General features: G+C 35.0%; 2 protein-coding genes across 2 annotated transcripts; both read left to right on the top strand.

The window, feature by feature from the left end:
- The first annotated feature begins 6482 nt into the window (after window positions 1–6482).
- On the top strand, window positions 6483–8024 carry LOC142613463 (auxin-induced protein 22D-like). The gene is made up of 4 exons (XM_075785826.1): window positions 6483–6914; window positions 7053–7261; window positions 7365–7464; window positions 7548–8024. The coding sequence occupies exons 1-4, from the start codon at window positions 6691–6693 to the stop codon at window positions 7618–7620; spliced, it is 606 nt and encodes a 201-aa protein (XP_075641941.1). The 5' UTR covers window positions 6483–6690; the 3' UTR covers window positions 7621–8024.
- A 12414-nt stretch (window positions 8025–20438) lies between these two features.
- LOC142613767 (putative carbohydrate esterase At4g34215) lies at window positions 20439–22320 on the top strand. Its single transcript, XM_075786258.1, has 2 exons — window positions 20439–21119; window positions 21836–22320. Exons 1-2 carry the CDS (start codon window positions 20514–20516, stop codon window positions 22154–22156), a joined length of 927 nt encoding a protein of 308 aa, XP_075642373.1. The 5' UTR covers window positions 20439–20513; the 3' UTR covers window positions 22157–22320.
- Window positions 22321–26987: the final 4667 nt, after the last annotated feature.

The raw sequence follows: 26987 nt of genomic DNA, 5'->3' as shown, positions 1-26987 counted from the left end.
GTTTGTTATATAGTTTTGCAAACTTGACAACTAATAAAAATGTTTAAAAAATAATAATAAATGCAAAAAAAATTCTATATATATGCATGTTGCCTTAGATTCCCTGTATGATACTTACCTACGTATATATGATGCATGTTATTGTTAATGACTTAGGAATTGGACAAGAAGGTGCACCGCATGAGCATGGCTGGCATGCATATATATATGCACGGCCAGAGTTAACAATCAGACAAGGCACCAACCATGATTAACCATGCATGGGGAAACAAGAAAGAAAGCGACCTGAGGACTTGCTCTTCGTTCTCTTCTGGTTCAATCTAGGGGCTTCTCCTCCATCCCCAACTAGCTTTACAGTCCAAAAGTCCAATACATTTGCACTCACGTGTGCTTTGTCTTCGAACCCCACATTATTTCCACATCATAATTTAGCACTCACACGTGTGTATTACGTCGGTACGAGTACGACGTGCATGTATTCCTGTCTTCTTCACTTCTCTCTTGCATTTAATATGCATAAAGTTGAGTCCAATCAACTGTACTCCTTCTTGATTGCCTTTTGGATTTTCACCTTCTTCTTAATTTGGTTTTTTAGAAGAAAAAACCCGAGTACTTAGTGATTTTGTTAAAAACAAATGAAGTTGGACCAAGTTTTTTGAACTTGTTTAGTTTAGAAGCTGTACTCATGCCCTACTCGAGCTCACCCGATCGAACAAGTTAATTTTGACTGGGGTTTGAAAACTATTTACTAGTACGTAGTAATCACGCTTATGCTTGATTAGTTGACCTGAATCTAGGACTTGGCTTGCATTACATAAGAACTAAACAAGCTCAAACAATTGGGTCTTTATCAATCGGTTTTCTTAAAGAGTGCTTAAGGACATAAGTTAAAGAAATAATAGATACTAGATTATGAGCTCCAATGTATTATTTTATGAAAAGAAAAATACATTCATCAATAATTCATTGGTTTGTACACACAAATTCATTATAGCTATACATATTTTCTTTATGTTTATGCGCAGTTTAATTAAATTTATTTGTTGAAAAAAAAGCAAAAATCCCTTGATCGTTTATTTAACGGGGAGAATGTATGTAAAAAATTTGAAAGCCAGCTTGTCGTTATTCATATTTATTTCCAAAATAAATGCGGGGTTCCTTCAAGTAATGCAAAAGCTATTTGGAACAAGGAGGCCGGGATTCCCACCCAATAAATGAAATTGGCATACACGTACAGACAATTAATTAAGACCGTCAAATTAATGCTTTAATGCAATCTTGTTGGGAAAAAAAGGTGCTGGACCCTTTGTGCTTGTGGTCCATACAAGATAAGTGAGCTGGGTTCATAAAAGAATGCCTACTGTGTACGTGGTTTAATTACAAGAATGGTGACACTTAAATTTGTCCATTGTTCCTCTTAATTTCTTCTTTTTGCATGCATATCAACTATATATGAGTTGTTTTTTGTTGTGTAGTATTTGGTTTGTGGATATGTACGTTTTGGGATTCATAAAACAGACAATATATAGTTGTTTAATTTGATCGAGTCTATAGGTGCACCGGCAACGGCAAAACCAGTGCCCCATTATCGAAACGGTCTGTGAAGAAAACCCAAAAGTTGGGCTGGCAAATTGTTGATTTCCCTTTCTTTTTTTTTAATTTTTATTTTTATTTTTTACGCATTAATATTTTTGTTGATTGGAACCAATTAATCTAGCTATAGCAAATATATAAATATCATTTGAAAAATCTTAATTACAAACCTTGATGGGAATATTAATATGTATATATATGGCTTCTAATAATGCTTTTAAAGATATAATTGTAGAAAGCAAAGAGAAAAAGTAGGGCTATGAACTCATGATGTAATCACATCCAGGTTCTGTGCTCCTAAACAAACTCAGACTTGTTTAGAATTCTCAGGAAAATTACGTCTTGGGCTTATCATGCTAGAACGGGTTCAAATCCTAATCCTTGCAATAGACCTAATTTTGAATTTTCAGAGTAGTAATTATAACCAGTCCCATCCAATATAAGTGCTTGGCATAATCAATCCTATCCATGAAAACAATTGCCCCCAGGCCGCGACAAGCATCTAATTTCTAGTAATAATTTTTTCATTTGACAACGTGCGTGCGTGTTTGGTTAATTTCAATTCCGAATTCATCAAGATTTCATTTGTTCAGTTTGACAAAAACAAACATTTTAACCCAATGAGCATTGGTAATGCTAGAGATCTAGAGGTATATATGTTAAGATCACTCCAACAAGTTAACATCAGAAGAAGGTATGTCATATATGCATTTTATATATATATATATATATGCTTCCTTCATCTTACAACATATACAGTCTACACGATTAATATGAAGTCCACATTCCTATATATGAGATAATTATATGTGATCATTTTTGAGAGTCATGACACCTTTTAATGTGATAATTAATGGTCTGTTTGGAAGTTTAGAGAGGGAGAAGAGTAGAGGGGAATGGTTATCCTTTACCTTATTTGGATGTTTTTAAAATTAGTAAGGGAGAAGAGAGTAATTAGTCCTTCTTCTTATTTGGATGTTTTAAAAATTAGGAGGGAGAAGAGAGGAAATGATTTAAATAGACAAATTTACCCTTATTTGATCTATAATTAATTTGTTAGATTAAATAATTATTTAATCAACATTCTCATTCCATCAAATACCATTAATAATTTATGAATCTATCAAAAAAATAATAATAAATTATGAAAAATAATCCATACTTATGAAAATAAGCCTAGACCATATCAGATATCATATCAAACCCAATAAATAAATAAATAATTCTGATTTTCCCACATATGAACTTTTCACTTATTTCAACGTTAATTATGACAAGTGGACTATGACTTTGGAAAAATCGCCAACTTGAATAGTAGAAATCTGTCCAATCATCAACAATTAAAGTGCTAAAAAATGATAAAAATCATATACTACTCTGTTTGGATTCCGAGAAATCACAGGAAAATAAGAAAGAAAAAAAAAACAGCTATATAATTTCCAGTAATTTCATTATTCTCAATAAATAACAAAGGATTATAAGGAACAATCCAGCTTCTTTTTTTTTTTTTTATGGGAAAAAAATCCAGCCTTAGTTAAGCTGAGACTAACAAAATAAATTCAATACGAAATTCTCTCCTCTCTCTTTTTTTCCCTCAATTTTCTCATCAACCAAACAGAAACAAAAATCACTAGTGCTTAACTCTACCAACCAAATCAACAACAAACATGCTCAAAACGATGAAAATCATAAAACACTCCGTTTGGTTCCCAAGAAATCACAGGGAAAAAAAAGCAGCCAGTAATTTCATTATTCTCAACGTTAAAAAAAAAAAAAAAACATAAAGCAAGAGTCCAGCTTAGTTGAATAAACTGAAGACGAAATTCACTCTTCCGTCCTTTTCGTCGATTTTCTTATCATCTAAACAAAAACTAAAATCACTGAAATCTTTTTTCTACGACCCATTCACTCTCATAGCCTTTTCCCCAGCTCCGTACAACTCGCTAATGGGTCTATCCCAACTTTTGTGAGCAACAAGAACAACGAGACAAGCTTCAGAGCTCTTCTGACTAAGTCAAAGGACACCACCAAAGAAAAAAAGTACAATAAAAAGGGGGTTGTTTAGCTTCAGTCTCAGTGAAATAGCCCGATTCAATTTTTTTTTCATTCACCTTAAATTTTCCCAAGAAACAAACAAAGATTATTTATATAATCAGTTTGTAATTTTGTTAATTTAGAAAGGGTAAATTAGAGAATTTATTTTGTTAATAATTTATCTACTCTACTCTCCCTCCAAATCTCTTCAATTTGGGAGAATTAAAAATAAGAAGTTAGATGTTTCATTTATTGTCGTACAAGTTACAACTGCAGATTACAAAGAAAATTAATGATATTTTTACTACAACAACTATTATCTTTCCACATTAAAGGCGATATATATGTTTTCTGTGTTGATCCACCAAGTAACAATCAGTGCATTCTAACAGAGATGCACAGCCTGCCATTGCACAAGGTTTGATAAATACATTACAACTGCCCATGCCAACTTTGAATCTCATTGATTAATAGATGTCACAGCCAAATACACGATTTGTGGATGAAACTCTCGGAAGTTACAATCAAATTTCCCTACCACAAATTTGTACCAAAGCTTATTTTAATTTGCATTGTTAACACATAAATCCATTGAGCCTTAATGTACACTCTTGGACCACAATTTTGTTAACCAATTCTCTTCATTCTTCATTTCTTTGCACCCACCATGGATTACATACTAAAAGAATGAACAAATCCTCATATGTTTTGCAACAAAATTGTTGGTGATGGAGCTTTTGATGTATGCTAGCTAGCCATAAATATTAATGTGGCCCAACCACCTCTTAAGGAAAATGAAAAGAAATTGATGTCTTCCTAAGCATATTATGCCCCTAAAAGCATAAATCAAGACTTAAACTCTCGTTTATTCCATCTGTCCCATATTATTGATTCTCTATTTCATTTTGGAATATTTTAAAATATAATCCTTTTTAAAAATTTGATGCATACAATATTGATAACTTTCTTAGGTTTGAATTTACTTTATTTAAAAAGCTAAGATCCCTTGTACTAGTTAAATTAGAAGAATAGTTTTCAAAAAAAAAAAAAAAAAAACCTTAGAAGAATAGTTTTGAAACCTTACACTATGTTTGAGAGTTTATAGGTTTCTATCATATAACTTAAGGAATTTTTTCTTACATTTCTTATCAACTATGTTATTGTTCAATTTCTATTATATTTATGATTTTTTTATAAAAAAATTTACATGTAAATTTCAATTAAATTGTACATCGCATAGGCTTACTAGCTACTAGTTCTATTCTGAAACTTATGTCTATGTCCCTACAAGTTGGTGAAATTTGATAGACATGCCTGCTTAACGGTACTACCTAGACAAGGATAAAAGCTTTTCAATATAATGATATATAATCAAACCTTTCCTAGGGAGCCAGTTGTGTGACTTTCCTCAATAAAATTTCCAACTCTTGTAAGTAATTTAGTGTTTCTTGAATTAGTTTTTTTTTTTTTTAAAAAAAACTTCTTTGTTTATGTATATTTTTGAAGCTTTACTTTTTTTATTTACAATTTATACTCTTTTTTTTCTAACGAAAACAAGCCAATCCTAACGCTAACTATGGAGAGAACATAAAGGAAAGTTTGAAATAATTCAATCCAAGCACCTACTTATCCACTTATTATTCCATTCCAATTTTTTGAGATGCCTTCAAAGTTCAAAGATACATTAATATTGTTAAAATTAATTATCCACTCCAAATACTCTTTCTTTCTTTTTTTTTTCTTTTTTTTTTTTGAGATAAACAATAATATTTTCTCTAGAAGCACTACAAGCACTTTTTAATTCGGTTTGGCTTTACCAAATCTGCGCTCACAGATTCATGTGCTTTCTAAAGTGCCCACATGTTGATGATGAAATCCACTTACAATCTTTTGGATCCTTTATCTTTTCCTTTCAAATATAATATCTTAAATAATTATTACTTATAGTCAACTACCCAAATACGAGTATATATATGACACTTATGGTTAAGTCCCCTATTAAACCCTAAAAAATGTATTAATATATATTTATTATTAAGAAAATTTTATGATGCAGAGAGAAATGATGGCTAAAGTGACGTAATAATTATCTTATAAATTTAGTATATGAATTTTTCTCTTATAACATGTGAATCTCACATTGTGTGAGTCCCATATATTATGAGACATTATTTATAAACGAGATATATAAATAAAAATCTTTTGTTCATTATTTATATTTCATTTTATATTCAAACCAATCCCATCTAGAAATATGTTGCTTTATTTTATTTTTTTAATATCAAAATATAAAATAGCATTAAGACACACACATATACATAGAATATATATCGGATCACTAAGAGAAAAATGGATGATATTTTTTGATATTTTTTTTAGGATGATTGGGTCACCATTGAACATGAAATCCCACATGTCATGCATCCACAGGCCAACGAATTAACACAAAGGTCCTACTAATCTAAACCCACATGGCCATGCCTTACCAATCAACCACATCCACGGGGGGACCCCCTTCTGTCACATGCGTGGTCTCTCCCTTTCCATCCTCGTGATCCAACGCTCCTGGAATCACTCCTCAAACCCCATCTTGAAACCCCAATCTCAGCCGTCCAATCCTGGTCCACGGTCTTCAATACAATCGGCTGTGCTTGTCCCCTCCGTGTCCCCTTCTCATTCAGCATCAAACTCCATGCTGCTCCTCATGTCTCCAACAACCATATCTCTACCTGTTCTATACTTGCCCCAATCTCTCTCCACTCCTTGTCTCAACGCCTTCTACTACGTGTCCTCCTCTCATTGGTCATTGTTTCTGCTCGATCGTGTGAGATGGCAAAGTCATGCAATCTTTTCTCATTTGGGAAAGTTCATGCACCAAAAGAATAAGTCACCTAGATGTGTTGTCCCTCACTAATAATGACCCTCTATATAATTGTTATGCTAGCCCTATCTTTCTTCATCAACCCAAGGTTTCTCAATTGGAATATTCACCATCATTTCTCTCATTCAATCTCTTATAGACCAAGCTAGTCAAGGTGGAACCATAATTTTTTTGTAGCAAAAATGGAAAGGTCAGTGAATTATGGGGGTAATGATCTTAATCTTGAGGCAACTGAGCTAAGATTAGGCTTGCCCGGGAGTGATGAGCATGAGAAACAATCATATCTTAGTGTAAGGATTAGTAATAAGAGAGCTTCACCTGAGGTGGCCGAGGAGTCAAGTTCTTTGAGCAATTCAAACGTATCTGATGCTAGAAATGGTGACCAAGATAGTGCCCCTCCAGCCAAGTAAGTAATCATGAGACTGAAATAAATTTATTACAGAACAATATGCAAAAATAAATAAATGTTAGTTTTGATCAAACAAATAGTATAAGTTAGTTTTTATGTGTAAATAACTTGATATGTGTTGGTTAATGATGGCAGGGCACAAGTAGTGGGGTGGCCGCCAATTAGATCTTACAGGAGAAATAGCTTCCAACAAAAGAAAACTGAGGCTGATGGTGCTGGTGCTGGGATGTATGTGAAAGTAAGCATGGATGGGGCTCCTTATCTAAGGAAGGTTGATCTCAAGGTTTACAAGAGCTATCCAATGCTCCTCAAGGCCTTGGAAAACTTGTTCAAGCTCACAATAGGTAAGAATTTATGCACATTCTTGTACCACAAGGATAATGCTTTTTGCAGTATTACTATTACGTGTTATAAATTCTGACTGTGTTTTGGATCTAAATTTTTTAGGTGAGTATTCAGAAAGGGAAGGCTACAATGGATCTGAATTTGCTCCTACTTATGAAGATAAAGATGGCGATTGGATGCTGGTTGGAGATGTTCCATGGGAGTAAGTTCTCTCTCTATTAGCCCTTGAGTAATGCCAGGACACAAAAATTTTCACGTCTAATCTGCTCTTTCTTTTTACTGCAGTATGTTCATTTCCACCTGCAAGAGACTGAGAATCATGAAGGGGTTAGAAGCTAGAGGCTTGGGTTGTTTATGAAACCCACAAAAGAAAACCACCCAAAAAGAGAAATGTGTCTTGGAAGTGAAATTGATTGGCCAGGGATCTCCAAGAAGTTTGGTATCTGACAGAAAGGCACAAAATTGGTCCGACTTATTTAGTGCTGGGATCAGCCTCAGCGGTTTTAGTCTTTTGTTTGCTTTCCAAAACAGTACTCGCATAAAAGCAAAGCTAGGAAAAAAAGAAAAGAAAAAAGGAAAAGAAAATACAGCAATTGAGCTCCAACTGTATAGAGGATTAAATGCTTCATTAGTTCATTTTGTTCCACAATATGGTTATGTATCAATATGATTATAGAAAGGCTAAAATACGTAAATTTTCTTTTTTATGTGTACTAGTGAAAACTAAAATTTAGAAACAAATTACATGTTGTTGTTTATTAATATTCTTACCATATACGTAATGTGGAAAAGATGCTAGCCTCATACCTTCAACATAAATTGTTGGCATCAAATCAAGCAAATGACAGTACTTATATATATATATATATATATCCAACTATCATCATCCTTCTTGAATTATGAAATTTGTGTGATCATTTGTGTAATAATTTAGCAAAATTCAACAAAGATTTGATAAACTAAGCTCTCTGTGAGGACAATTAGAAGCATACTTGGAAAAAAGTTTTGTTTTGTGTTTTTAACATTGGGAAGTTTTTTTTTTTTGTTGAAATTCACAAAACCTGTTTGGTTGTTATAAGCGAAATAGGCCTCACAATCCTCAGATCTAAATAATTTGACACAAATGTTAAATATGGGATTATCAAATGAGTCACTTCCCATGATCAATACCTGCAGCCTGAGAACTGATTTTTTTTTTTTTTTTTTTAATTTCTGTTCTATGTAGGTAATTTTGAGTTATGCACCGAACACATGGTCAAATACAAGCAGTAGACTTAAAATCATAAGAGGAAAGAACCACCACGCAACAGACTAGCTAATTACATATTTAACTATGCACTACCAATATCCTAAACAAATCTACACCAGAGACTCCAACAAATAAAGACAAACAAACTCAAGAAGAGCAAGATAGATAGTACCTGAAAGGCTGAAACTCTCCCGTGAACTAGATTAATTTCTTGTCAACACAAATTTCACAATTTGTTTCACAATATATGAGGTCACAAATAGTGATCAAAGAAACATTATTTTTACATTGTTAGAAATAATGAATTCAATAGTATTGTATTTCATAAAAAAATAATAGAATATACATGAGTGTCTTTATATAGGAGGCAGAGTGTGCAGTACAAGTAAGTGCTATACAAGTAAACATGATGGGCCTAAAGCCCACATACCCTAATACACGTTAACAGCCCCCCTCAAAACTCAAGGTGGATGTAAGAGCAACTTGAGGTTGTCAACCAAAGTATGAAGGCGTCCTTTAAAATGTGACTTGGTGAAGATATCTGCAAGTTGATCTTTAGAGGAGACGAAGATCAGCTTGAGAGCACCATGAACAAAATGATAACGGATAAAATGATAATTGATCTTGATGTGTTTAGTCCGTTCATGTAAGATATCATTATGAGCAATATGAATGGCACTCTAGTTGTCACAATGAAGAGGAGTAGCAGAGGATGTGGATACACCTAAGTCTTTGAGAAGCTATCGTAGCCAAAAGAGCTCAGATATGATATCAGCAAAGGCACGATATTCTGCTTCAGCAAGGCCACATGAGTTTGTTTCTTGCTTCGTCAAGAAATCAGAGAAGAACTAAGAAGAAAGCAATAACCAATGGTGGACCTGCGATCAGTGGGATCTCTTGTCCAATCAGCCAAAAAAAAATGCATGGAGAACAAGAGGAGACTGGGCAGAGTAGAAGAGATCATGGAAGAAAGTGCATTTTAGGTATCGAAGAATGCACAGAACAATAGCATAGTGAGTTGATCGTGGAGCAGATAGATACTGGCTCACCTGATGAACAGCATAGGAAATGTCTGGACGAGTGATAGTGAGATAAACTAGGCTGCCAACCAAGCCTCTATAAAGAGAGGGATTAGACAATGGTTTCCCCCATGAGGAAGTTAGATGCGCATTAAGCTCAACTGGAGTGTCAACAGTCTTGCTATCAGTGAGTCCAGCTCCAGATAAAAGTTCAGAGGCATACTTGGCTTAAGTAATATAAAGTTCATCTATAGAATGAGTGATTTCAAGACCCAAGAAGTAGTTGAGATGTCCAAGATCCTTCATCTCAAACTGTTGATTGAGAAAATCCTTGAGTTCTTGAATACTACTGAGGTCATCACCAATTATGATCATCACCAATTATGATCATATCATCCACATATAGGAGAAGTAAAATAGTGTTTTTGTCAGTGCGATGAAGAAATAAGGCAGAATCAAATGTAACCCAAGCGAGAGATGGTAGAGTTGAATTTGGTAAATCAAGCTTGTGGAGCTTGTTTAAGGCCATAAAGTGCACGTTGAAGGTGTACTTGGCTTCAGATGAGAGTTCAGTGAGTCCAGTTCGAGATAAGAGTTCAGAGGCATACTTGACTTAAGTAATATAAAGTCCATCTGTAGAATGAGTGATTTCAAGACCCAAGAAGTAGTTGAGATGTTCAAGATCCTTCATCTTAAACTGTTGACTGAGAAAATCCTTGAGTTCTTGAATGCCACTGAGGTCATTACCAGTTATGATCATATCATCTACATATAGGATAAGTAAAATAATGTCTTTGTCAGTGCGATGAAGAAATAAAGCAGAATCAAATGTAACCTAAGCAAGAGATGGTAGAGCCGAATTTGGAAAATCAAGCTTGTGGAGCTTGTTTAAGGCCATAAAGTGCACGTTGAAGGTGACAAACCTTGTTTGATTTAACAGAGAGACTAGGAGGAAGTTGCGTATAAACTTCTTCACTTAAATCCCTATTAAGGAATGTATTTTTGACATCCATCTGAAAAATGTCCTATTTACTGGCAGCAGCAACAACTAAGAGAGCATGAACAGATGAGATACGAGCAACCGAAGTAAAGGTCTCTTCATAATCAATCTCATACTCCTGTGTAAAACCTTTTGTAACAAGACGAGTTTTGTAGCGCTCAATGGACCCATCAGAGCGAGTCTTAATCTTGTAGATCTACTTACAACCAACCACAAATCACCAAATCCCAAGTATAGTTTTTGGATAATGCATCAAGTTTCTCTTTCATTGCAATCTGCCATAAAGAGTCAGTGGAAGCCTCACGATAGGTGTGAGGCTCGTACAGTGTAGTAAGGGCAGTTTAACAATGATAGTCAAGTAAATGTGTAGGAATGGATCTTACCCGAGTTGAGTGACGAGGTGGAATGTCTTGTGCAAGATCTTTAGGCAGAGCAAGAGTAGGGGATCCAAGCTCAGGGTCGGGTAGCTCGTTTTCGACCTGTTTATCTTCCACCTATTCATTAAAGGGTGAACTAGGAAAAAAAATCAAAGATATCTAGTGGTTGGACAGAGAAGTCTATAGGAGAATCAGGAGTAACTATAGGAGGATCAAGAGCAGCTAAAGAAGGAATATGTGTCTCATCTGAAAAAAGATCTAAGACAAAGGAGGAAGATAGGGAGGCACGGAAGTGAGAGAGCTCGACAAAGGAGCGATGTTCCCAAAAGACAACATTGTGGGAGATACGAAGACAATGAGAGATGAGATCATAACACTAATACCCCTTTTGAGTTTCGCCATAGCAAAGAAAACAACAAAACCTTGACCAAGGCTCAAGTTTGTTATGCTCATGTGGTTGAAGAAGAACAAAATAAGTAGAACCGAAAGAGCGAAGGTGGTGATAGTCTGGAAGTGACCCAAAAAGGCGCTCATATGGAGTTTAATTTTGGATAACAGGACTTGGAATGCGATTAATAGTATAAACAGTATGAAGTGCAGCTTTGCCCCAAAAAGGAGCAGGAACTTTGGTAGAGAGAAGGAGAGCACGAACAATGTCAAGAATATGACGAAGTTTTCATTTGGCTCTACCATTTTGCTAAGAGTTACCTGGACAAGTTAGTTGATGAACAATGCCATAGGAATGCAAAACAGCTTGGAAAGCATATTGAGTGTACTCAAGAGCATTATCAGATCGAAAAATTTTGATACATTTGTAAAATTAAGTTTCAACCATTTTTGCAAAATTAAAATATACTTGCAATAATTCAGAATGATGTTTCATATGAAAAATCCAACTATAGCAGAAATAATCATCAACAAAGACAACAAAATATCGAGATCTACCAATAGTAGAGATAGAGGAAGGCCCCCAGACATTAGAATGAATTAGGTCAAAGATATCAGCGGACATTAATTCATTAGTATTGAAAGGCAAAGCTGGTTATTTTCCTAACTGACATGAAACACAATCAAAATTTTCTGTGGACACTGAACCTAATAAACCTTTAGAAGCTAAGTGTTGCACCTGAGAGGAAGATGAGTGACCAAGTCAGGCATGCCAAAGTTCAAGGGAAGGAATAGAAGAAACTGCAGCAGCTGCAGCAACAAAAACAAAAGTAACAAGTGAAAGACGAAGGTTGTCCATGGGAAACATACGGCTAACTCTGGGATTAGTCCCAAGTTTCTGTCTCGTCCTCAGATCCTGCACAAAACACCCATAATAATAAAATATAATGCGATAACCCAACTCAGCTAATTGTCCCACAGAAAATAAATTGTAAGAAAGGTCAGGAGCAGCAAAGACCCCAAGAATGACAGGTTGGGGGTTGAAACAGAACCTATATTATGTCTAGACATTGTGGAACTATTTGTTGTGCGAATATTAAGAGGGTGTGGGGCAGTTTTAAGGTTAGAAAATAAGGACGAGTGAGGTGTCATGTGATTGCAACAAGCAGAATCCATAAGCCAAGAGGTAGGAGACATACCAGATAAAGCTGAGAGAGAAAATGAATAAGATGCATTACCAACCATATGAATGATATTAGTAATGATGTTTATAAGGTCATCTCTAGAAATGGTGAAAGTAGATCCAGAAGACTGAGACTGTGCAGAGACGGGAGCCATGATTTGTTGCGTTAATAGAAAGTCTCAATATTATGGCCAAAATGTTTGCAAAAATTACAAAAACGTTTGTCGGATTGTCGGTGACGATTGTTGCATAAGGAAGAAGACTTGCCCTTATTCTTTCTTCTTCCTTTTGAAGCAAAATATGCAAAAATGGGTTGCAAAAATGAAATTTATGCGAAAAACTAAGTAAGAAGTACCTGGACTGCAAAAAATCGACACTAAGAAATAGTCAACGGTTAAACCTGCTGAAAGTCAACGGTCCACTACTAGAAGTTAAACGATGACATCAACGGCTGACGCAAGCAAGTGACGTCAACGATGATGCAACTAGGGCTGACGTGGCAGAATGATGTCAATAGAAGTGTTGAGGTGTGCAAGGGCGCGTGACTTGAAGGTGCAGTGCGTGGGAGCGCATGGAGATACAACCCAGATGTGCAGTGGTGCGTGGGGCGCATGAGCTGCAGTGCAGAACCTTTGAGTGGCACATGGGGGCGCGTGCGATCTTTGATGGCTTCAAGGCTTCCACGAGTGTGTAGATCGGCGTAAGACGATCTCAGTGGTACCTGCAAAAAATTAATTGAAGCAATATTCGTGGCGGTGATGTAAGGAGCAGTGGTCTTTGTGGTGTGAAACTCCTCAACGACGACGACTGCAAGTTCGGAACCCAAGGACGACGGTTGGAAGACGTCGGAGATTCAACGCAAGAGGCTGCGGCGGCTGCTGTGACAGCGGAAGCGATATTGCGAATAGAGTAACACCAATAAAGACAAGACTGCTAAGAAAAGGTCCGAGTAGTGACTTTGATACCATGTTAAAAATAATGAATTCAATAGTATTGTATCTCATAAAAATAATAGAATATACATGAGTGTCTTTATATAGGAGGCAGAGTGTACAGTACAAGTAAGTGTGCTATACAAGTAAACATGGTGGGCTTAAAACTCACATACCCTAATACACGTTAACATACATAAAACCATCACAAACATTATTTTTATCATACAATAACCACAATTTATCACCTCAACAATTGTATGGTCAACAAGCCCAAAAGTGGAGCATATTGGATTTGTTTCATAATGAGCCAATCCACCATCACCACATGTCCAAGGCATAGCAAAATAATAAGAAAAGAAGAAAAAAAAAAGATGCATAAGAGAGAAAGTATGTAGCTATTAGTTATGGTCCATATGTCCAAGATAGTGGGTAAAAGTTATAGCAAGATTAGTCAAGGACCATTACAACTGCAACAACAAATCGCAACCACATGCTATAGGTTTTGGGGATACTATAGTAGAGGGCTAGCTTGTTGAAGAAGCATTATTGCGTGTGGTACAAGCATAAACACACTTGTCAAAGAAGCACCAAATGCATGTGGTCCCACTTTGTCAAGACTCTACCTTGTCCTTCTCCATTGGGAAGGCGACACCTTATCTATTGGGAAAGTGACACATGCTCATTTCCACCATTATTAAATAAGGAAATGACTCAATGAAGGAAGAAGACACTTTAATACTCCGGTGGAAGCCTTCTTCCCACCTCTTCTTTCTCTGATCTCCACTGTTTTCCTTTTCTCTTTCTCTATTGTAACACAATACCTCCATTATAACCATTTTCAGAAAATAGTGAAACATTCGATATGGCTTGTGTCAGGTTTTTCTCCCTCTCCCAGCATAGAGGATTTCTACATTAAAAAAACCTATGTATATTTCTCTTGCAATTTTACTCTTATGTTCTTCAATTTCTTACAAACACAAAAACATCATTTTTAACAAACATGCTGTTTAAATATATTGTTAAGATTTTAGAGATCATTTTCAAAATAATCTCAAAAATCTAACTTGCACCTACAACAATCACGAAGCAAGTTACGAAACTGTGCTTAATGGGACAAAAGTCTTCAGTAACAATAGAAGTCACTAACTTGACTTGAATTTCAATAACTCAAACTGGGCCTGTAGATTACACATAACCCACATCTCTTCTCTTCCCAAAAAACTTCAAAATTTTTGGGTTGGGCTTAATCCCTTCTGAGATCATTTCTTTATAAACTTTCAAGGCTTCCTTACGAAACCCTGATTGAAGTAGCAAATGGTCCCATTAAAAAGAATATGCATTCAGAATAAACCCCAACCTTTTCACTTCTTTTCAAGTGCTATTGGAGCTTGTCCAACCCCACCATTTTACGTGATTGGGTCCATGCATGCCGGCCCAGGATATTGTGGTGTCACTTCAGTTCTATTCTTATACTTTAAATATTAATAAAATATTTATTTAACTTTTAATTTTTTATTTAAAATCTAGTTTTTTAAGAAAAAAATTACAAATTAAAACCAACCCATCACATTACTTAATAACAATATAACTAAAATAAACACTATTTATTGAATGAAGTAACCAAATACTAACAAATTATGATTGAAAATTTTAATAAAGTTATATAATTAATATCTCTAAATAAAATTTGAGTATAAATTTGTTTACTAGTGTAAGATTAATAAGTTTTTTTAACATTTATGTGTGGGAGATTAAATGATTGACTCATCCAATGAACACATTTTTCTTTAACTAGTTTTTCTTTAATAAAAAACTACTTTTTATTTATTAGTAAATATTTTGGGCTTTATTAATACTTCCATTGGTACAAAAACATTTCCATTGGTAAAATTTTAAGGGCCTTTTTTCATTGAGGGTTTTAGGCGGTTGTCTATTTGGCTCACCCATTAAGCCGGTACTGTTTCAAAAGCCCACTACATGTGATTAGGATTGTATTTAGGATTACTCGTCTTATACTTCTAAGCTTGGTATGCAACAATACAATATTTTTTCTCTTCTTTTGTTATAAATAATCAAAAAAGTTTTTCAAGGATCTGTTTTTTTGTACACTTTTTCATCAAATCCAACACAATACATATGAACCATACCTATAGGAAATTAACTACAAGAAATTATTTGGTACACTAATTAGGGATCACATCAGTTCATATCAAATTTTCTTTAATCCATTAAGAGAATGCCATTTGTATTGTTGGAATAGAAGGCCGGAGGGCGTAAAGCCTATTGTACTTACTTGTAGCAAACTCTATTTTACTTATAAACCACTCACATGTGTGTATATAAAGATAATCTCCTTTATAATTTGATCAAACTCTATTTTACTTATATACCACTTATATGTGTGTATATAAAGATAATCTCCTTTATAATTTGATATAAATTGTTAAAGAGTTTGCCAAAAGCTTTCCTCAAATGGCATCTCTTGATTTTTCCAATAAAAATATCTAGAATTCAAATTTCCTTTTTCTCAATATAATTATTAAATTATATAAATAATGTCTATTCCTTCTCAATTCTCACATGTAGTATTAATTTGTTGAGTCAAAACTAAAGGCTTTCAGGTTTTCATTTCAAAACCCAAAAAAAATGTACTAGTTTTTATTTATTAATTTGTTTATTTTTATAATGCTTTGAGTCTAGATAAATTTAACTTATTTGCATGTGAATTAGAAATAAGTTAATTTATTTGTTTATTTTCTTAAAGCAACTTGTATATTGAATCTCATTTTAAGTAATGAGCTACCAAAAAATAATGTAGCTTATCCAAACCAACACACGATGTATGCAAAACTTTTAAATCATTGTGGGAAAGCATGAAATTCTACCATGTGAATCATTATTTGAGATTCTCTTTATTTAGAATTTCATCTCAATAGAGTAAATGCATATATTGATTAGTTATAGTTGTGAATTAATTAATTAATTTAAATAAAATTATATGATTAATTTTATAAATTCTATAAAAGAAACTGTTTTCTCAAAAAAATATATAAAAGAAACTATTTTTATTAACGAAATTTATATATATCATTAAGGCTAAAATTCAAAATTGACCCTCTAACTTTCTTCATATTTCATTTCACTCCTTTAACTTTGTTTTTGTTCATTTCAGTCTTCTAAGTTTCAGATTTATTCAATTAAGGCATTTCCGTTAACTGTTGTAAAAATTTTTTGAAAAAAAAAATATCTAGAAAATATTTTTCAATCATTAATTGAATTTTTTTAATTTAAAAAATTTGAAGAAAAATTTATAAAATTGAAAAGTTAACCATAACATATAACAAAAGTTAATGGAAAAGCCTTAATTGAATAAACTTGAAATTTAGAGGTTTGAAATGAAAAAAATAAAGTTAAAGGACTGAAAAGAAATCTGAAGAAACTTAGAAAGTCAGTTTTGCATTTTACCTTTATCATTAATACCAAGGCAAACAACTTAGGCTGCGTTTAGTTGAATGTAAAATATTTTCCGAGTGTAAAATATTTTCAGGTGAAAATATTTTACGAAAAGGAAAATACTTTCAATTGTTTGTTTGTGTTTTGAAAAATTTGCTGGAAAAGTATTTTTAGTGTTTGGTATTGCATGTAAAAACCTATTTTCAGAGTGCCTAACAACCACAATCACCACCATCAACCCAGCCACCACTGGCCACTACAAATCCAGCCACCATTAACCACCACATAACCAATTAATCTGAAAATTCATAATCAAAATCAAACCCATTAATCTCAAAATCAATATCAAAACCATTTACCAAAACCCATAATCCACCACAATTGAAACCCACAAACCACCCTAGCTAACGATCCACCACCCCCAATCGACCACCATCAACGCTTAAACTCACCCCCAACCTACCACCACTGAAACCCATGAATCACCCCAACCACCAATCCTCCAAAATCCAAGCAAAAATGTTATTTTACAATCAAAAAAAGAAAAATTAAGGCAGCAACGGCGTGGGTGGAAGAAGGATGGGTCTGATGAGTGAGAGAGAGGATGAAGGTAAAGTAGATGAGAAACTACCTTCACCGGCAGAGGGGCTTGCAGGCACGACGGCGAGGCAATGGGTCGGGGACTGGGATGTGGTGAAATCGGGGTGGGTTTAGTTGAGTTCATCAGAGATGGGTTTGAGCATGACGGAGGAGTTGAGGTGGCGCGATCAGATCGACGATGGTTTGGGCGGTGCGATCAAACCAGCGATGGATTTGAGCAGTGCGATTTGATTGGTGATGGGTTTGGGTGGATCGATGGCTGGACTACCGTTGCTCTCTCTCTCCTTTTATGTTTTCAGTCTATAAAATTCTATTTGAAGGTAATTTGAAAGTGTAAATTATTTTACACCTGAAGCTCTCTTATTTTACAGTCAAATTATTTAATTTTTCCTTTGACCGAATTTTCTGACCATCCTAAACAGCAGGCATGGTGTAAAATATTTTCCTGATTTCATTTATCGCTGAAACAAACGAAGCCAGGGCCAGTTCAAAAATGCATAGACAAGCTAATTACATATTCAAATATTCTATACGAGATCAATTCTTGATTTTTTTTAATGAAAATAATATATTATTAGTTTCCCTTTCTTTTTTTGATAAACATTAAACAATTATTAGCTTTCCTTATGCGCACTATGCATGCATTGAAAGACCAAATTCGCAATTCTTGGTGGAATTGGACAAAATGATCAATAGTGACTCAAAGTGTTCAATATGTAATTTGAGAGACTAATAGTGTATTTTGTCTTAATCCTATTTCACCATTGGTCTTTAGGTCAATGGACAATTTTTTTTTTATAATGTTTTTAAAGGAGATGTATAGATTTTGAATCCCCTTATTTAAGACGTACAATAAATTAAAATCCTCTTATGAATGCTGTAAGGACCCGAATTGTACCTTCAGCCTGCTAACAATTAATGATGGCTCAATAAGCCCAACACAATGTATTTGTTAGAGAGTGAATTTTACAAGAAAGAGCGTTTCAATAAATCAAATACGGGCCTTAATTAAGAGGGATTAAACCGGTTAGAAAACACAATTTGAGAATGACACTTCTCGGTTAAGTCCGAGGATGAGTTCTTATATTTACTCAAGTTTTGTCTAAGTACAAGGTGTTCTTTTCTTCTTCTTTTTTCCAAAGATTACATGCCCCTTTTTTATGGAGACCTTTTTCTCATATAGTTCTTCCATCCTTCATCCCAACCTTCCACTTGTTGATCCTGTAAGTGATCTTATAGATGCTTGTCCCATCTCAGAAACCTCCTGGAAGCTTTGTGAGCAGCTGTAAACTAAAATATCACTGTTTAGGTGTCATTTCCACATAAATGGGATTAGTTGATTAAGTGCAGAGCATTTAATGTAGTAGTAACAGCATTCTTCTCATATATTTCTTCCTTTATTGTTGGTTTCTTTCCCTAAAACTTATCCTCAAAAGAATTATTACCTCTTGCATAGCAGTCTCTAGGTGACTGGGCTCTAACCTTCCACAATACTTTCCCGATGAAGCTTGGCTCCTCAGGAGACACCACCAGCTCTCTATTATTTTTCCTTCTCATCGGCTCATTGACCTCAATACTCATTAAACCTTTTGACCATCCTCAGGCTCATATGTGTCCTCGGGCATGATCCACGGCCCAACACTCCTGCTCAGCTCATTTATCCTCACAAATGCAATTATAAAAAAAATTAAACAAATGAATAAATGAAGGACCAAGGGCATGTTTGGTCAATACCTCGACACCCTCTTGGATGGTAAGTGTTATCGTCAAATTGAACCATCTTTATCACAAAACCTACAGAGATTACTATGATTGAAAAAGAGAGAACAAATTTCTATTATATAAGATCAAGTAAAAGTTACATGACCAATGACCAAGAAAAGTAGCAAATGTAATATAACTTTAAAAAATAGAGTAAAGTTGCGTGCGATATATACGGATCCAATGAATTATTTAACACCATGGCATTGGCAAGCAACTTGGAGGGCCACCCCAAAAATGCATAGACAAGTTAACTACCTGTATTTACAGATTCTTTTTTTTTTTTTTTAGGAAAATGTATTTACAGATTCATATTTTTCTATATAGGATCCAATTCGTTATTTGTTATATTAGTTCTCCTTATGATTTTCTCCACGAAAAAAAAAAGTTCTCCTTATGAGCATTTTTTTTTTTTTTGATAACACTCATGAGCAAAATGCATGCTAACAAAGATCAGAATTAATTACGACGGTTGCAAAAGAAAAAAGATTGAGCAAATACATAAATGACCAATTAATGTGCACGTTTGGTCAACGCCCTTTCGAAGGCCAAGCGTCATCTCTACCCTTTAGGAACGGTAAGCGTTAATATGGTCTTATTTAACTACTTTCTCACAAAACCTACTTTACATCGGCTTGAAGACTTTGAAATTTTGAATTGAAGTGAAGTATACTTTGAATGGATTGAAGACTACGTTCTGATGCATAGAACATAGTCTCTATAAAAAGATACTACAAAGAACAGTCTCTACAAAATGGGAGGTGGAAGGCCTAATGTTGTATACATGCATACAGAGAAAATTGCTTCAACACAGTCTCTATATATAGCCCTATCCACAGTACACCCAAGTTAGACAAAATTGCTTCAACAATATAGCTCATATGCTAGTCTAATCTAGTCTAATCTCTTATTCTTTTTCTTTTCTTTTTGGTTTCTCACGAATGTCCAAGTCAGTTTACGTGCAACTCAACTAATCTCTGCTCGTAATGAGAGCTTACCGCTTAAAGTTTCTTATGTAACAAATAAGAAATTTTATTGATTATTGAATATTCTTTTCTTTCCCTTTTTATTTATGGTTCATTGATACTAATATTTATTCTTGTATACTGACGTGGCATTTCTTTACAAGTAAAAAATAGTGAAAAGAATGATAAGTAATTGATTCACACTCTGTATTACACCCAAATTCTTATTCAACAGACCCATAATAAGAAGCAAGCATCTTACTTTCAGAGGGGACCCTCACATTGTTTGCCACATTGAGCCGCAAAGTGAGAGAGCAAAGGGATGGTTCTTCCTATTTTCTTCTTACTCCTCATTGTGACTCAAGCCTGGTCAGTGAGACCCCAACAACTCCAACAACAAGGCAAAAACATATTCATCTTAGCTGGACAAAGCAACATGGCCGGACGTGGAGGCGTGGTCAGCAACACCATTACCGGCATAGCCACATGGGATGGCATTGTCCCACCCCAGTGCTCTCCTAACCCGTCCATTCTCAAACTCAGTGCAAACCTGACGTGGGTTTTAGCCCAAGAGCCTCTCCATTCGGATATTGATTTCAACAAGATTAATGGGGTTGGACCAGGCATGGCTTTTGCTAACTATGTGTTGGGTAAAGATCCCAATTTTGGGATCATTGGTCTGGTCCCTTGTGCCGTAGGAGGGACTAAGATAAGTCTGTGGGAAAAAGGGACTTTCCTTTACAAACAGATGATGAAGAGGACTCAAGCTTCTGTGCAAAATGGTGGGACAATCCAGGCGCTTCTATGGTATCAAGGAGAAAGTGATACAGAGAGTCAAGAAGATGCCAAATCCTATAAAGCAAAATTGGAGAAGTTTTTCTTGGACGTCCGAGATGATTTGCAGTCTCCTATGCTCCCTATAATCCAGGTATGTACACGATTTCACTTAGATTTAGTATTAGTTTTCAATATACATGTACACTTTCTTCTCTTTTGATCAAGTTTCTATCTTTTTTGTTCCTAACTTTAATCTTAGTTTCGTCCAATTGGTTGGGGTTTCTTCTAGTTTAGTACATTAGTTATTTTATAAATCATTTTATGCATAGAATTACTACCAAACCTCTTACATTGACAATTTCAGAAACACTGAACCTAGTCTTGTACGATCTGCTAACGAGGTTTGGTTTACTGAGAAATAATTGATAATAATGTAAAATGGTCTATTGTGGTTTCCAAGAATCTACGTAATGGATTGAGTTATTGTATTACAAGCTAGATGGCCTAACTCTGATGTAACATAAATAAATTTTTTTTAATATACTCCACTTAATATATATTTTAAAGCATGGGAGAAATAATAGATGGTGCAGAAAATGCATATTTGCGCAATTAGTGGGAGACTTGAAGTTTAGACCTTTGGGTAACAACCAACAGGCAGTCAGTACATCTGTTTCATAAATAATGAATGACTTAAAAGTCAATTTTATTTATTTATTATTATTTCCAAATAAAACATTATCACTTTTACATAGGCATGAATCTAATTCGAAGTTTCAAACAAGTCATGACAACAAGAGTCACTAGAAATATTAATAATTAATAAGTAGACTTGCATTTTACAACTTTCTTCAATAATCTTGGTAGGTGGCTCTAGCACCAGGTTCAGGACCTTTTATAGAGATTGTTAGAGAAGCTCAGATGGGAATTGACCTAATGAACCTGCGGACCATTGATGCCAAGGGTCTGCCACTTGAACCGGATAACCTGCATCTAACCACGGCAGCGCAGGTTCAACTTGGGAAGATGTTCGCTGATACATTCCTTAAATTTCTACCCAGTGGTCCTATTGTGAGTCCTATTCGCAGTAGTGCACCTAGGAATTCTTCTAATTTTGTTGTTAACATTTTGATAGCTCCATTATTTCTATGTATCAGAATGATCCTATTCCTAACTAACATTGTCTAACAATCAGATAGCTTTTTCAAATATTGAAAAAATACTAAATTGTGAAATAGATCTCTATGAAATATGAGAAGGGAAAAAGATTGCACATTTTTATTGTGGTTACAATATCAGTTGTGCTCAAAGACTCTTCTCCCTTGAAATGTGTTGATGTTATACAAGTGAAAGTATCTACTTGAATGGGATTTTCAATTTCATTATTATGGTGATAAATCTAGCAATGAAAATAAGGTGATTGAAAACAATCGATTGAGATCTTACTAATGATTGACATATTAGTACATCCATAATAACATGACAAAGCTTCAAGTGCATGCATTTGATTGACATATCATATCAGACCCGCTATACCATTTTTTATGTTCTTAAAGTGTCTTGCCCTAAAGATAATCAAATGTGACAGATGCATGGTATATGTATATCCAAGGCCCTAGATACATCACAAGTTCCAAGTTGTTACAAATATTAGTGGACTGAAACCAGGGAAAAAAATCCATCAGTAGTACAACTGTACAAGACAGTATTTAGACAAAAAAAACAAAAAGTTACGTTACAAGTTTAGGCTGGCTGGATTTGGGCCCAAGTTATAATGGCCAGAACCATATGAATTATGGTAAAGCATTCTAGACTGATGAATAGATCATAATCTTTATAAGAATGATTTAGATTTCAAGACAAAATTTCCTATTATATACCCAACAACAATTGCTCAAGTTCCAGATAACCTTGAAGCCAAATGAATATATAGTGACTAATAATTGACACATCATGTGACATCCATATTATAGACTGCAAACTCTATAACAAAGTCTCCAAAGATCTTCTAGAGAATCAATCAAAATGAGGGAAATCTACACAGAAACTGCCCCATTGGCACCGTTACTTAAAGTTCAACAAAATGAGCGCTTAGAAAGGCAAAAATTTATCACCGGGCACTGACTTTGCGTCCAACCTAGCATCTTGATCAAAAGAGACCCCATTCTTGTATCCAGTATTGCAAGTTGGGACTTCACCCACGGTGGATTCTACCTGCCTTCGATCCATAGAGCTTCTCCAGTATCTTTGTGCTTAAAATCTGGGGAGATTCTAGGCTTTTGCCCCCATTGAGCAAAATATTTGGCAATATGTTCCTGTTTCAAAACTATATAGGGGCATGCTCCTATTTTGATACTCAATCACTGTAAAGCTGAGTTACTTAAGGAACTCGACTATTAGAAAGCCGAGTTTTGGGCAGGCTGTTGCCACGCTAGATCACCATCGTGACTTTTCCGCAATAAAATATTCTCGCGTCATTGTTTAGAACTCGGCAATGGGAAAACCGAGTTATATGCAGAATAAAATGGAATTTTGAATATAACGTCTCCAAAATAGTTTGTCTCCCTCCCTCCCTCAGTCCGATCAGTAACAACCCTCAGTCCGTTCAGTAGACCCTTTACAGCTTTCATTAAACAAACAATTTTTTTTTTAACATCTAGCCCACTGTAGGTAGATGTAAAACTGACTTGTTTTTTTTTTTTTTTTTAATTTGATATTAAATTATAGCATTTGACACATTTGCTAAAAATGCTCTAAGTGGAAAGAACCATAACGCAACAAACTAGCAAATTACATATTTAACTATGCACTACCAATATCCTAAACAAATCTATACCACAACACTCCAACAAAGAAAGGCAAACAAACTCGATAAGAGCAAGATAGATTAATTTCACAATACAAATTTCACATGAACTAGATTAATTTCCTGTCGATACAAATTTCACAATTTGGTTCACAATATATGAGGTCACAAATTGCGATCAGAGCAACATCATTTTTATCATGCAGTAATCACAATCTATCACCTCAACCATTGTACGGTCACCAAGCCCAAATGTGAGGCATATTGGATTTGCTTTATAATGACTCAATCCGCCATCACCACATGTCCAAGACATAGCAAAATAATAAGAAAAGAAAGATAAAAAAATGTGTAAGAAAGAAAGCATATAGCCATTAGTTGTGGTCCACGTGTCCAAGATACTAGGTAAAAGTAATATCAAAATTAGTCAAGGACCATTATAGCTACAGCAACAAATCACAACCAAATGCTACGAGTTTTGGGAATATTACAGTAGAGGACCAGCTTGTTGAAGAAGCATTATTGCTTGTAGTACAAGCATAAGCACACTTGTCAAAGAAGCACCAAATGCATGTGGTCCCACTTTGTCAAGACTCTACCTTGTCCTTCTCCAATGGGAATGTGACACTTTATCCATTGGGAAAGTGACATATACCCATTTCCACCATTATTAAAGAAGGAAAGGACTCAATAAATGAAGGAGACACTCTGTTCTCCATTGTTTTTCATTTCTCTTTCTCCATTGTAACATAATACCTCTATTGTAACCATTTTCAGAAAATATTGGAATATTCAATTGGCTTATACTTGTGGTTTTCTCCCTCTCCCAACTTAGAGAGTTTCCCCGTTAAAAAATTCTATGTATATTTCTCTTGCAATTTTACTCTCATGTTCTTCATTTTCTTACAAATACAAAACATTATTTTTAATAAAGATGATGTTTAAATGTACTGTTAAGGTTTTAGAGATCTTTTACAAAATAATCCCAAAAATCTAACTTGCACATGCAACAATCATGAAAAAAATTACGTAATTTGTTGTGCCCTAAACTTATGAACATAATTTCTTCCTTCCACTTCCAAATAAACTGTGCTTGATGGGACAAAGGTCTTCAGTAATCATCCACTACCAGTTGAGGAAATATCAACATATAGAAGCCACTAACTTTTACTGACTTGAACTTCAATAACTCAAACTGGGCCTGTAGATTACACATAACCCACATCTCTTCTCTTCCCAAAAAACTTCAAAGTTTTTGGGCTAGACTTAATTCCTTCTGAGATCATTTCTTTAAAAACCCTCAAGGCTTCCTTACGAAACCCTGATTGAAGTAGCAAATGCTCCCATTATAAAGAATACGCATTCAAAATAAACCCCATCTTTTTCACTTCTTTTCAAACGCTATTGGAGCTTGTCAAACCCCACCATTTTATGTTATTGGGTCCATGGTCCAAAAGCCCACTACATTACATTGTTTCAATTTTTCTTTGTTTTCTTATTCAGAAGCATATATACTGTTTCAAATATAGCATACCAGGATTTCTACCTTTTACTACATGCGACTAGGATTGTATTTAGGATTATTCTCTTTATGCTTCTGAGCTTGGTACGCAACAATACATTTTTTTTTTCCTCTTAATTTGTTATAAATAATCAAAAAAGCTTTCAAGGATTTGTTTTTTTTGTACACTTTTTCGTCAAATCCAACACAATACATATGAACCATACCTATACGAAACTACAAGAAATTATTTGGTACACTTAGGGAGCACATCAGTTCATATCAAATTGTCTTAAATCCATTAAGAGAATGTCATTTGTATTGTTGTAATAAAAGGCCGAAGGACGTAAAGCCTATTGTACATGTAGCAAACTCTATTTTACTTACATACCACTCATATGTGTGTATATAAAGACAATCTCTTTTATAATTTGATATAAATTGTTAAAGAGTTTGCCAAAAGCTTTACTTAACTGGCATCTCTTGATTTCTCCAATAAAAACATCTAGAATTGAAATCTCCTCTTTCTCAATGTAATTATTGAATTTTATATATATATATGAAAAAAAAAAAAGAATCTATTCTTTCTCAATTCTCACATGTAGTATTAATTTGTTGAGTCAAAACTAAGGGCTTTAAATTTTTGGCGTAAATGCACTTTTAGTCCCTATATTTTGACGTTTTTTCATTTTAGTCTCTACATTTTATTTTTACTACTTTTAGTTCCTAAACCAATTTACGTGTATTATTTTCGTCCTTTCCGTCAGTCAACCGACGGAAATTGCTGAGGTGTCAATCGGAGACATTAAAATATTATTAAAAATGCCACATCAACATCTTTTTTTTTTTTTAAATTGTCAATTTTAATTAAATAAGAAACAGAAATAAAAAAAAATCACTAAAATTGAGATAAAAAAAACTCTCTCTGGTGTTTTCTCTTCATCTCATTTTCTTAAATTAGTTTTTCTTCTCTCTCTCTCTCTCATCCGTGTCTCACTTTCTCATTCTCTTCTCTCTCTCTCTCTCTCTCTCTCTCTCTCTCTCTCTCTCATTCGTGTTTATCACTCATGGTACCTGGTGGTGCAGTGGCTCGTGATGGCTGTGGTGGGTTGAGATCAGGGTGGAGTGGGTTGAGGTTGGCCTGGGGTCGGTGGGTTGAGGTTGGGATGGGTTGAGATCGGGGTGGGTTGGGGTGGGGTGGATGGGTTGAGATTGGTTGGGGTGGGTTGAGGTTAGTCTGGGTTGGGTTGAGGTTAGTCTGGGTTGGGTGGGTTGAGATCGGGGTGGGGTGGGTTGAGGTTGGTCTGGGGTGGGTGGGTTGAGACCGACTGGGGTGGCTGGGGTTGAGCTCGAGGTGGCTGGGTTTAAGGTTGGGTTGAGGTGGGTGGATTGTGAGTCGGCTGGGGTGGGTAGAGGTCGGCTTGGGTTTAGGTCAGGCTAGGGTAGGTGGGTTGAGACCTGCTGGGGTGGCTTGAGTCGGGGTGGTTGGGGTGGATAGAGATCGGGGGGGCTGGGATTGAGACCGAGTTGGGTTTGGTTGTGGCGGTTGGGATGGTGGGTTGTGGCGGCTGTGATGGTTTCTGGGTTTGATGTTTGTATGAAGGGTTTGATTTTTCATGTGGTGTTCTGGGTTTGCTAGAGATTAAGGGTTGGGTTTGTGTTCTTTGTGTTCTGGGTTTCCTCGGCATTTGATTCGTGTTCTTGGGTTTGAT

The sequence above is a fragment of the Castanea sativa genome, chromosome 10, assembly GCF_040712315.1.
Source record: "Castanea sativa cultivar Marrone di Chiusa Pesio chromosome 10, ASM4071231v1".
NCBI classification, from domain to species: domain Eukaryota; kingdom Viridiplantae; phylum Streptophyta; class Magnoliopsida; order Fagales; family Fagaceae; genus Castanea; species Castanea sativa.
Note: the sequence above shows the minus strand (reverse complement) of the source record. Positions and strands in the feature narration are given on the sequence as shown.

Coding starts and splice junctions, on each gene's coding strand:
- LOC142613767 (XM_075786258.1), top strand. CDS start 20,514: ATGGTTCTTCCTATTTTCTTCTTACTCCTCATTGTGACTCAAGCCTGG. Junction 21,120..21,835: donor CTATGCTCCCTATAATCCAG/GTATGTACACGA, acceptor TAATCTTGGTAG/GTGGCTCTAGCACCAGGTTC.
- LOC142613463 (XM_075785826.1), top strand. CDS start 6,691: ATGGAAAGGTCAGTGAATTATGGGGGTAATGATCTTAATCTTGAGGCA. Junction 6,915..7,052: donor GATAGTGCCCCTCCAGCCAA/GTAAGTAATCAT, acceptor TAATGATGGCAG/GGCACAAGTAGTGGGGTGGC. Junction 7,465..7,547: donor GTTGGAGATGTTCCATGGGA/GTAAGTTCTCTC, acceptor TTTTTACTGCAG/TATGTTCATTTCCACCTGCA.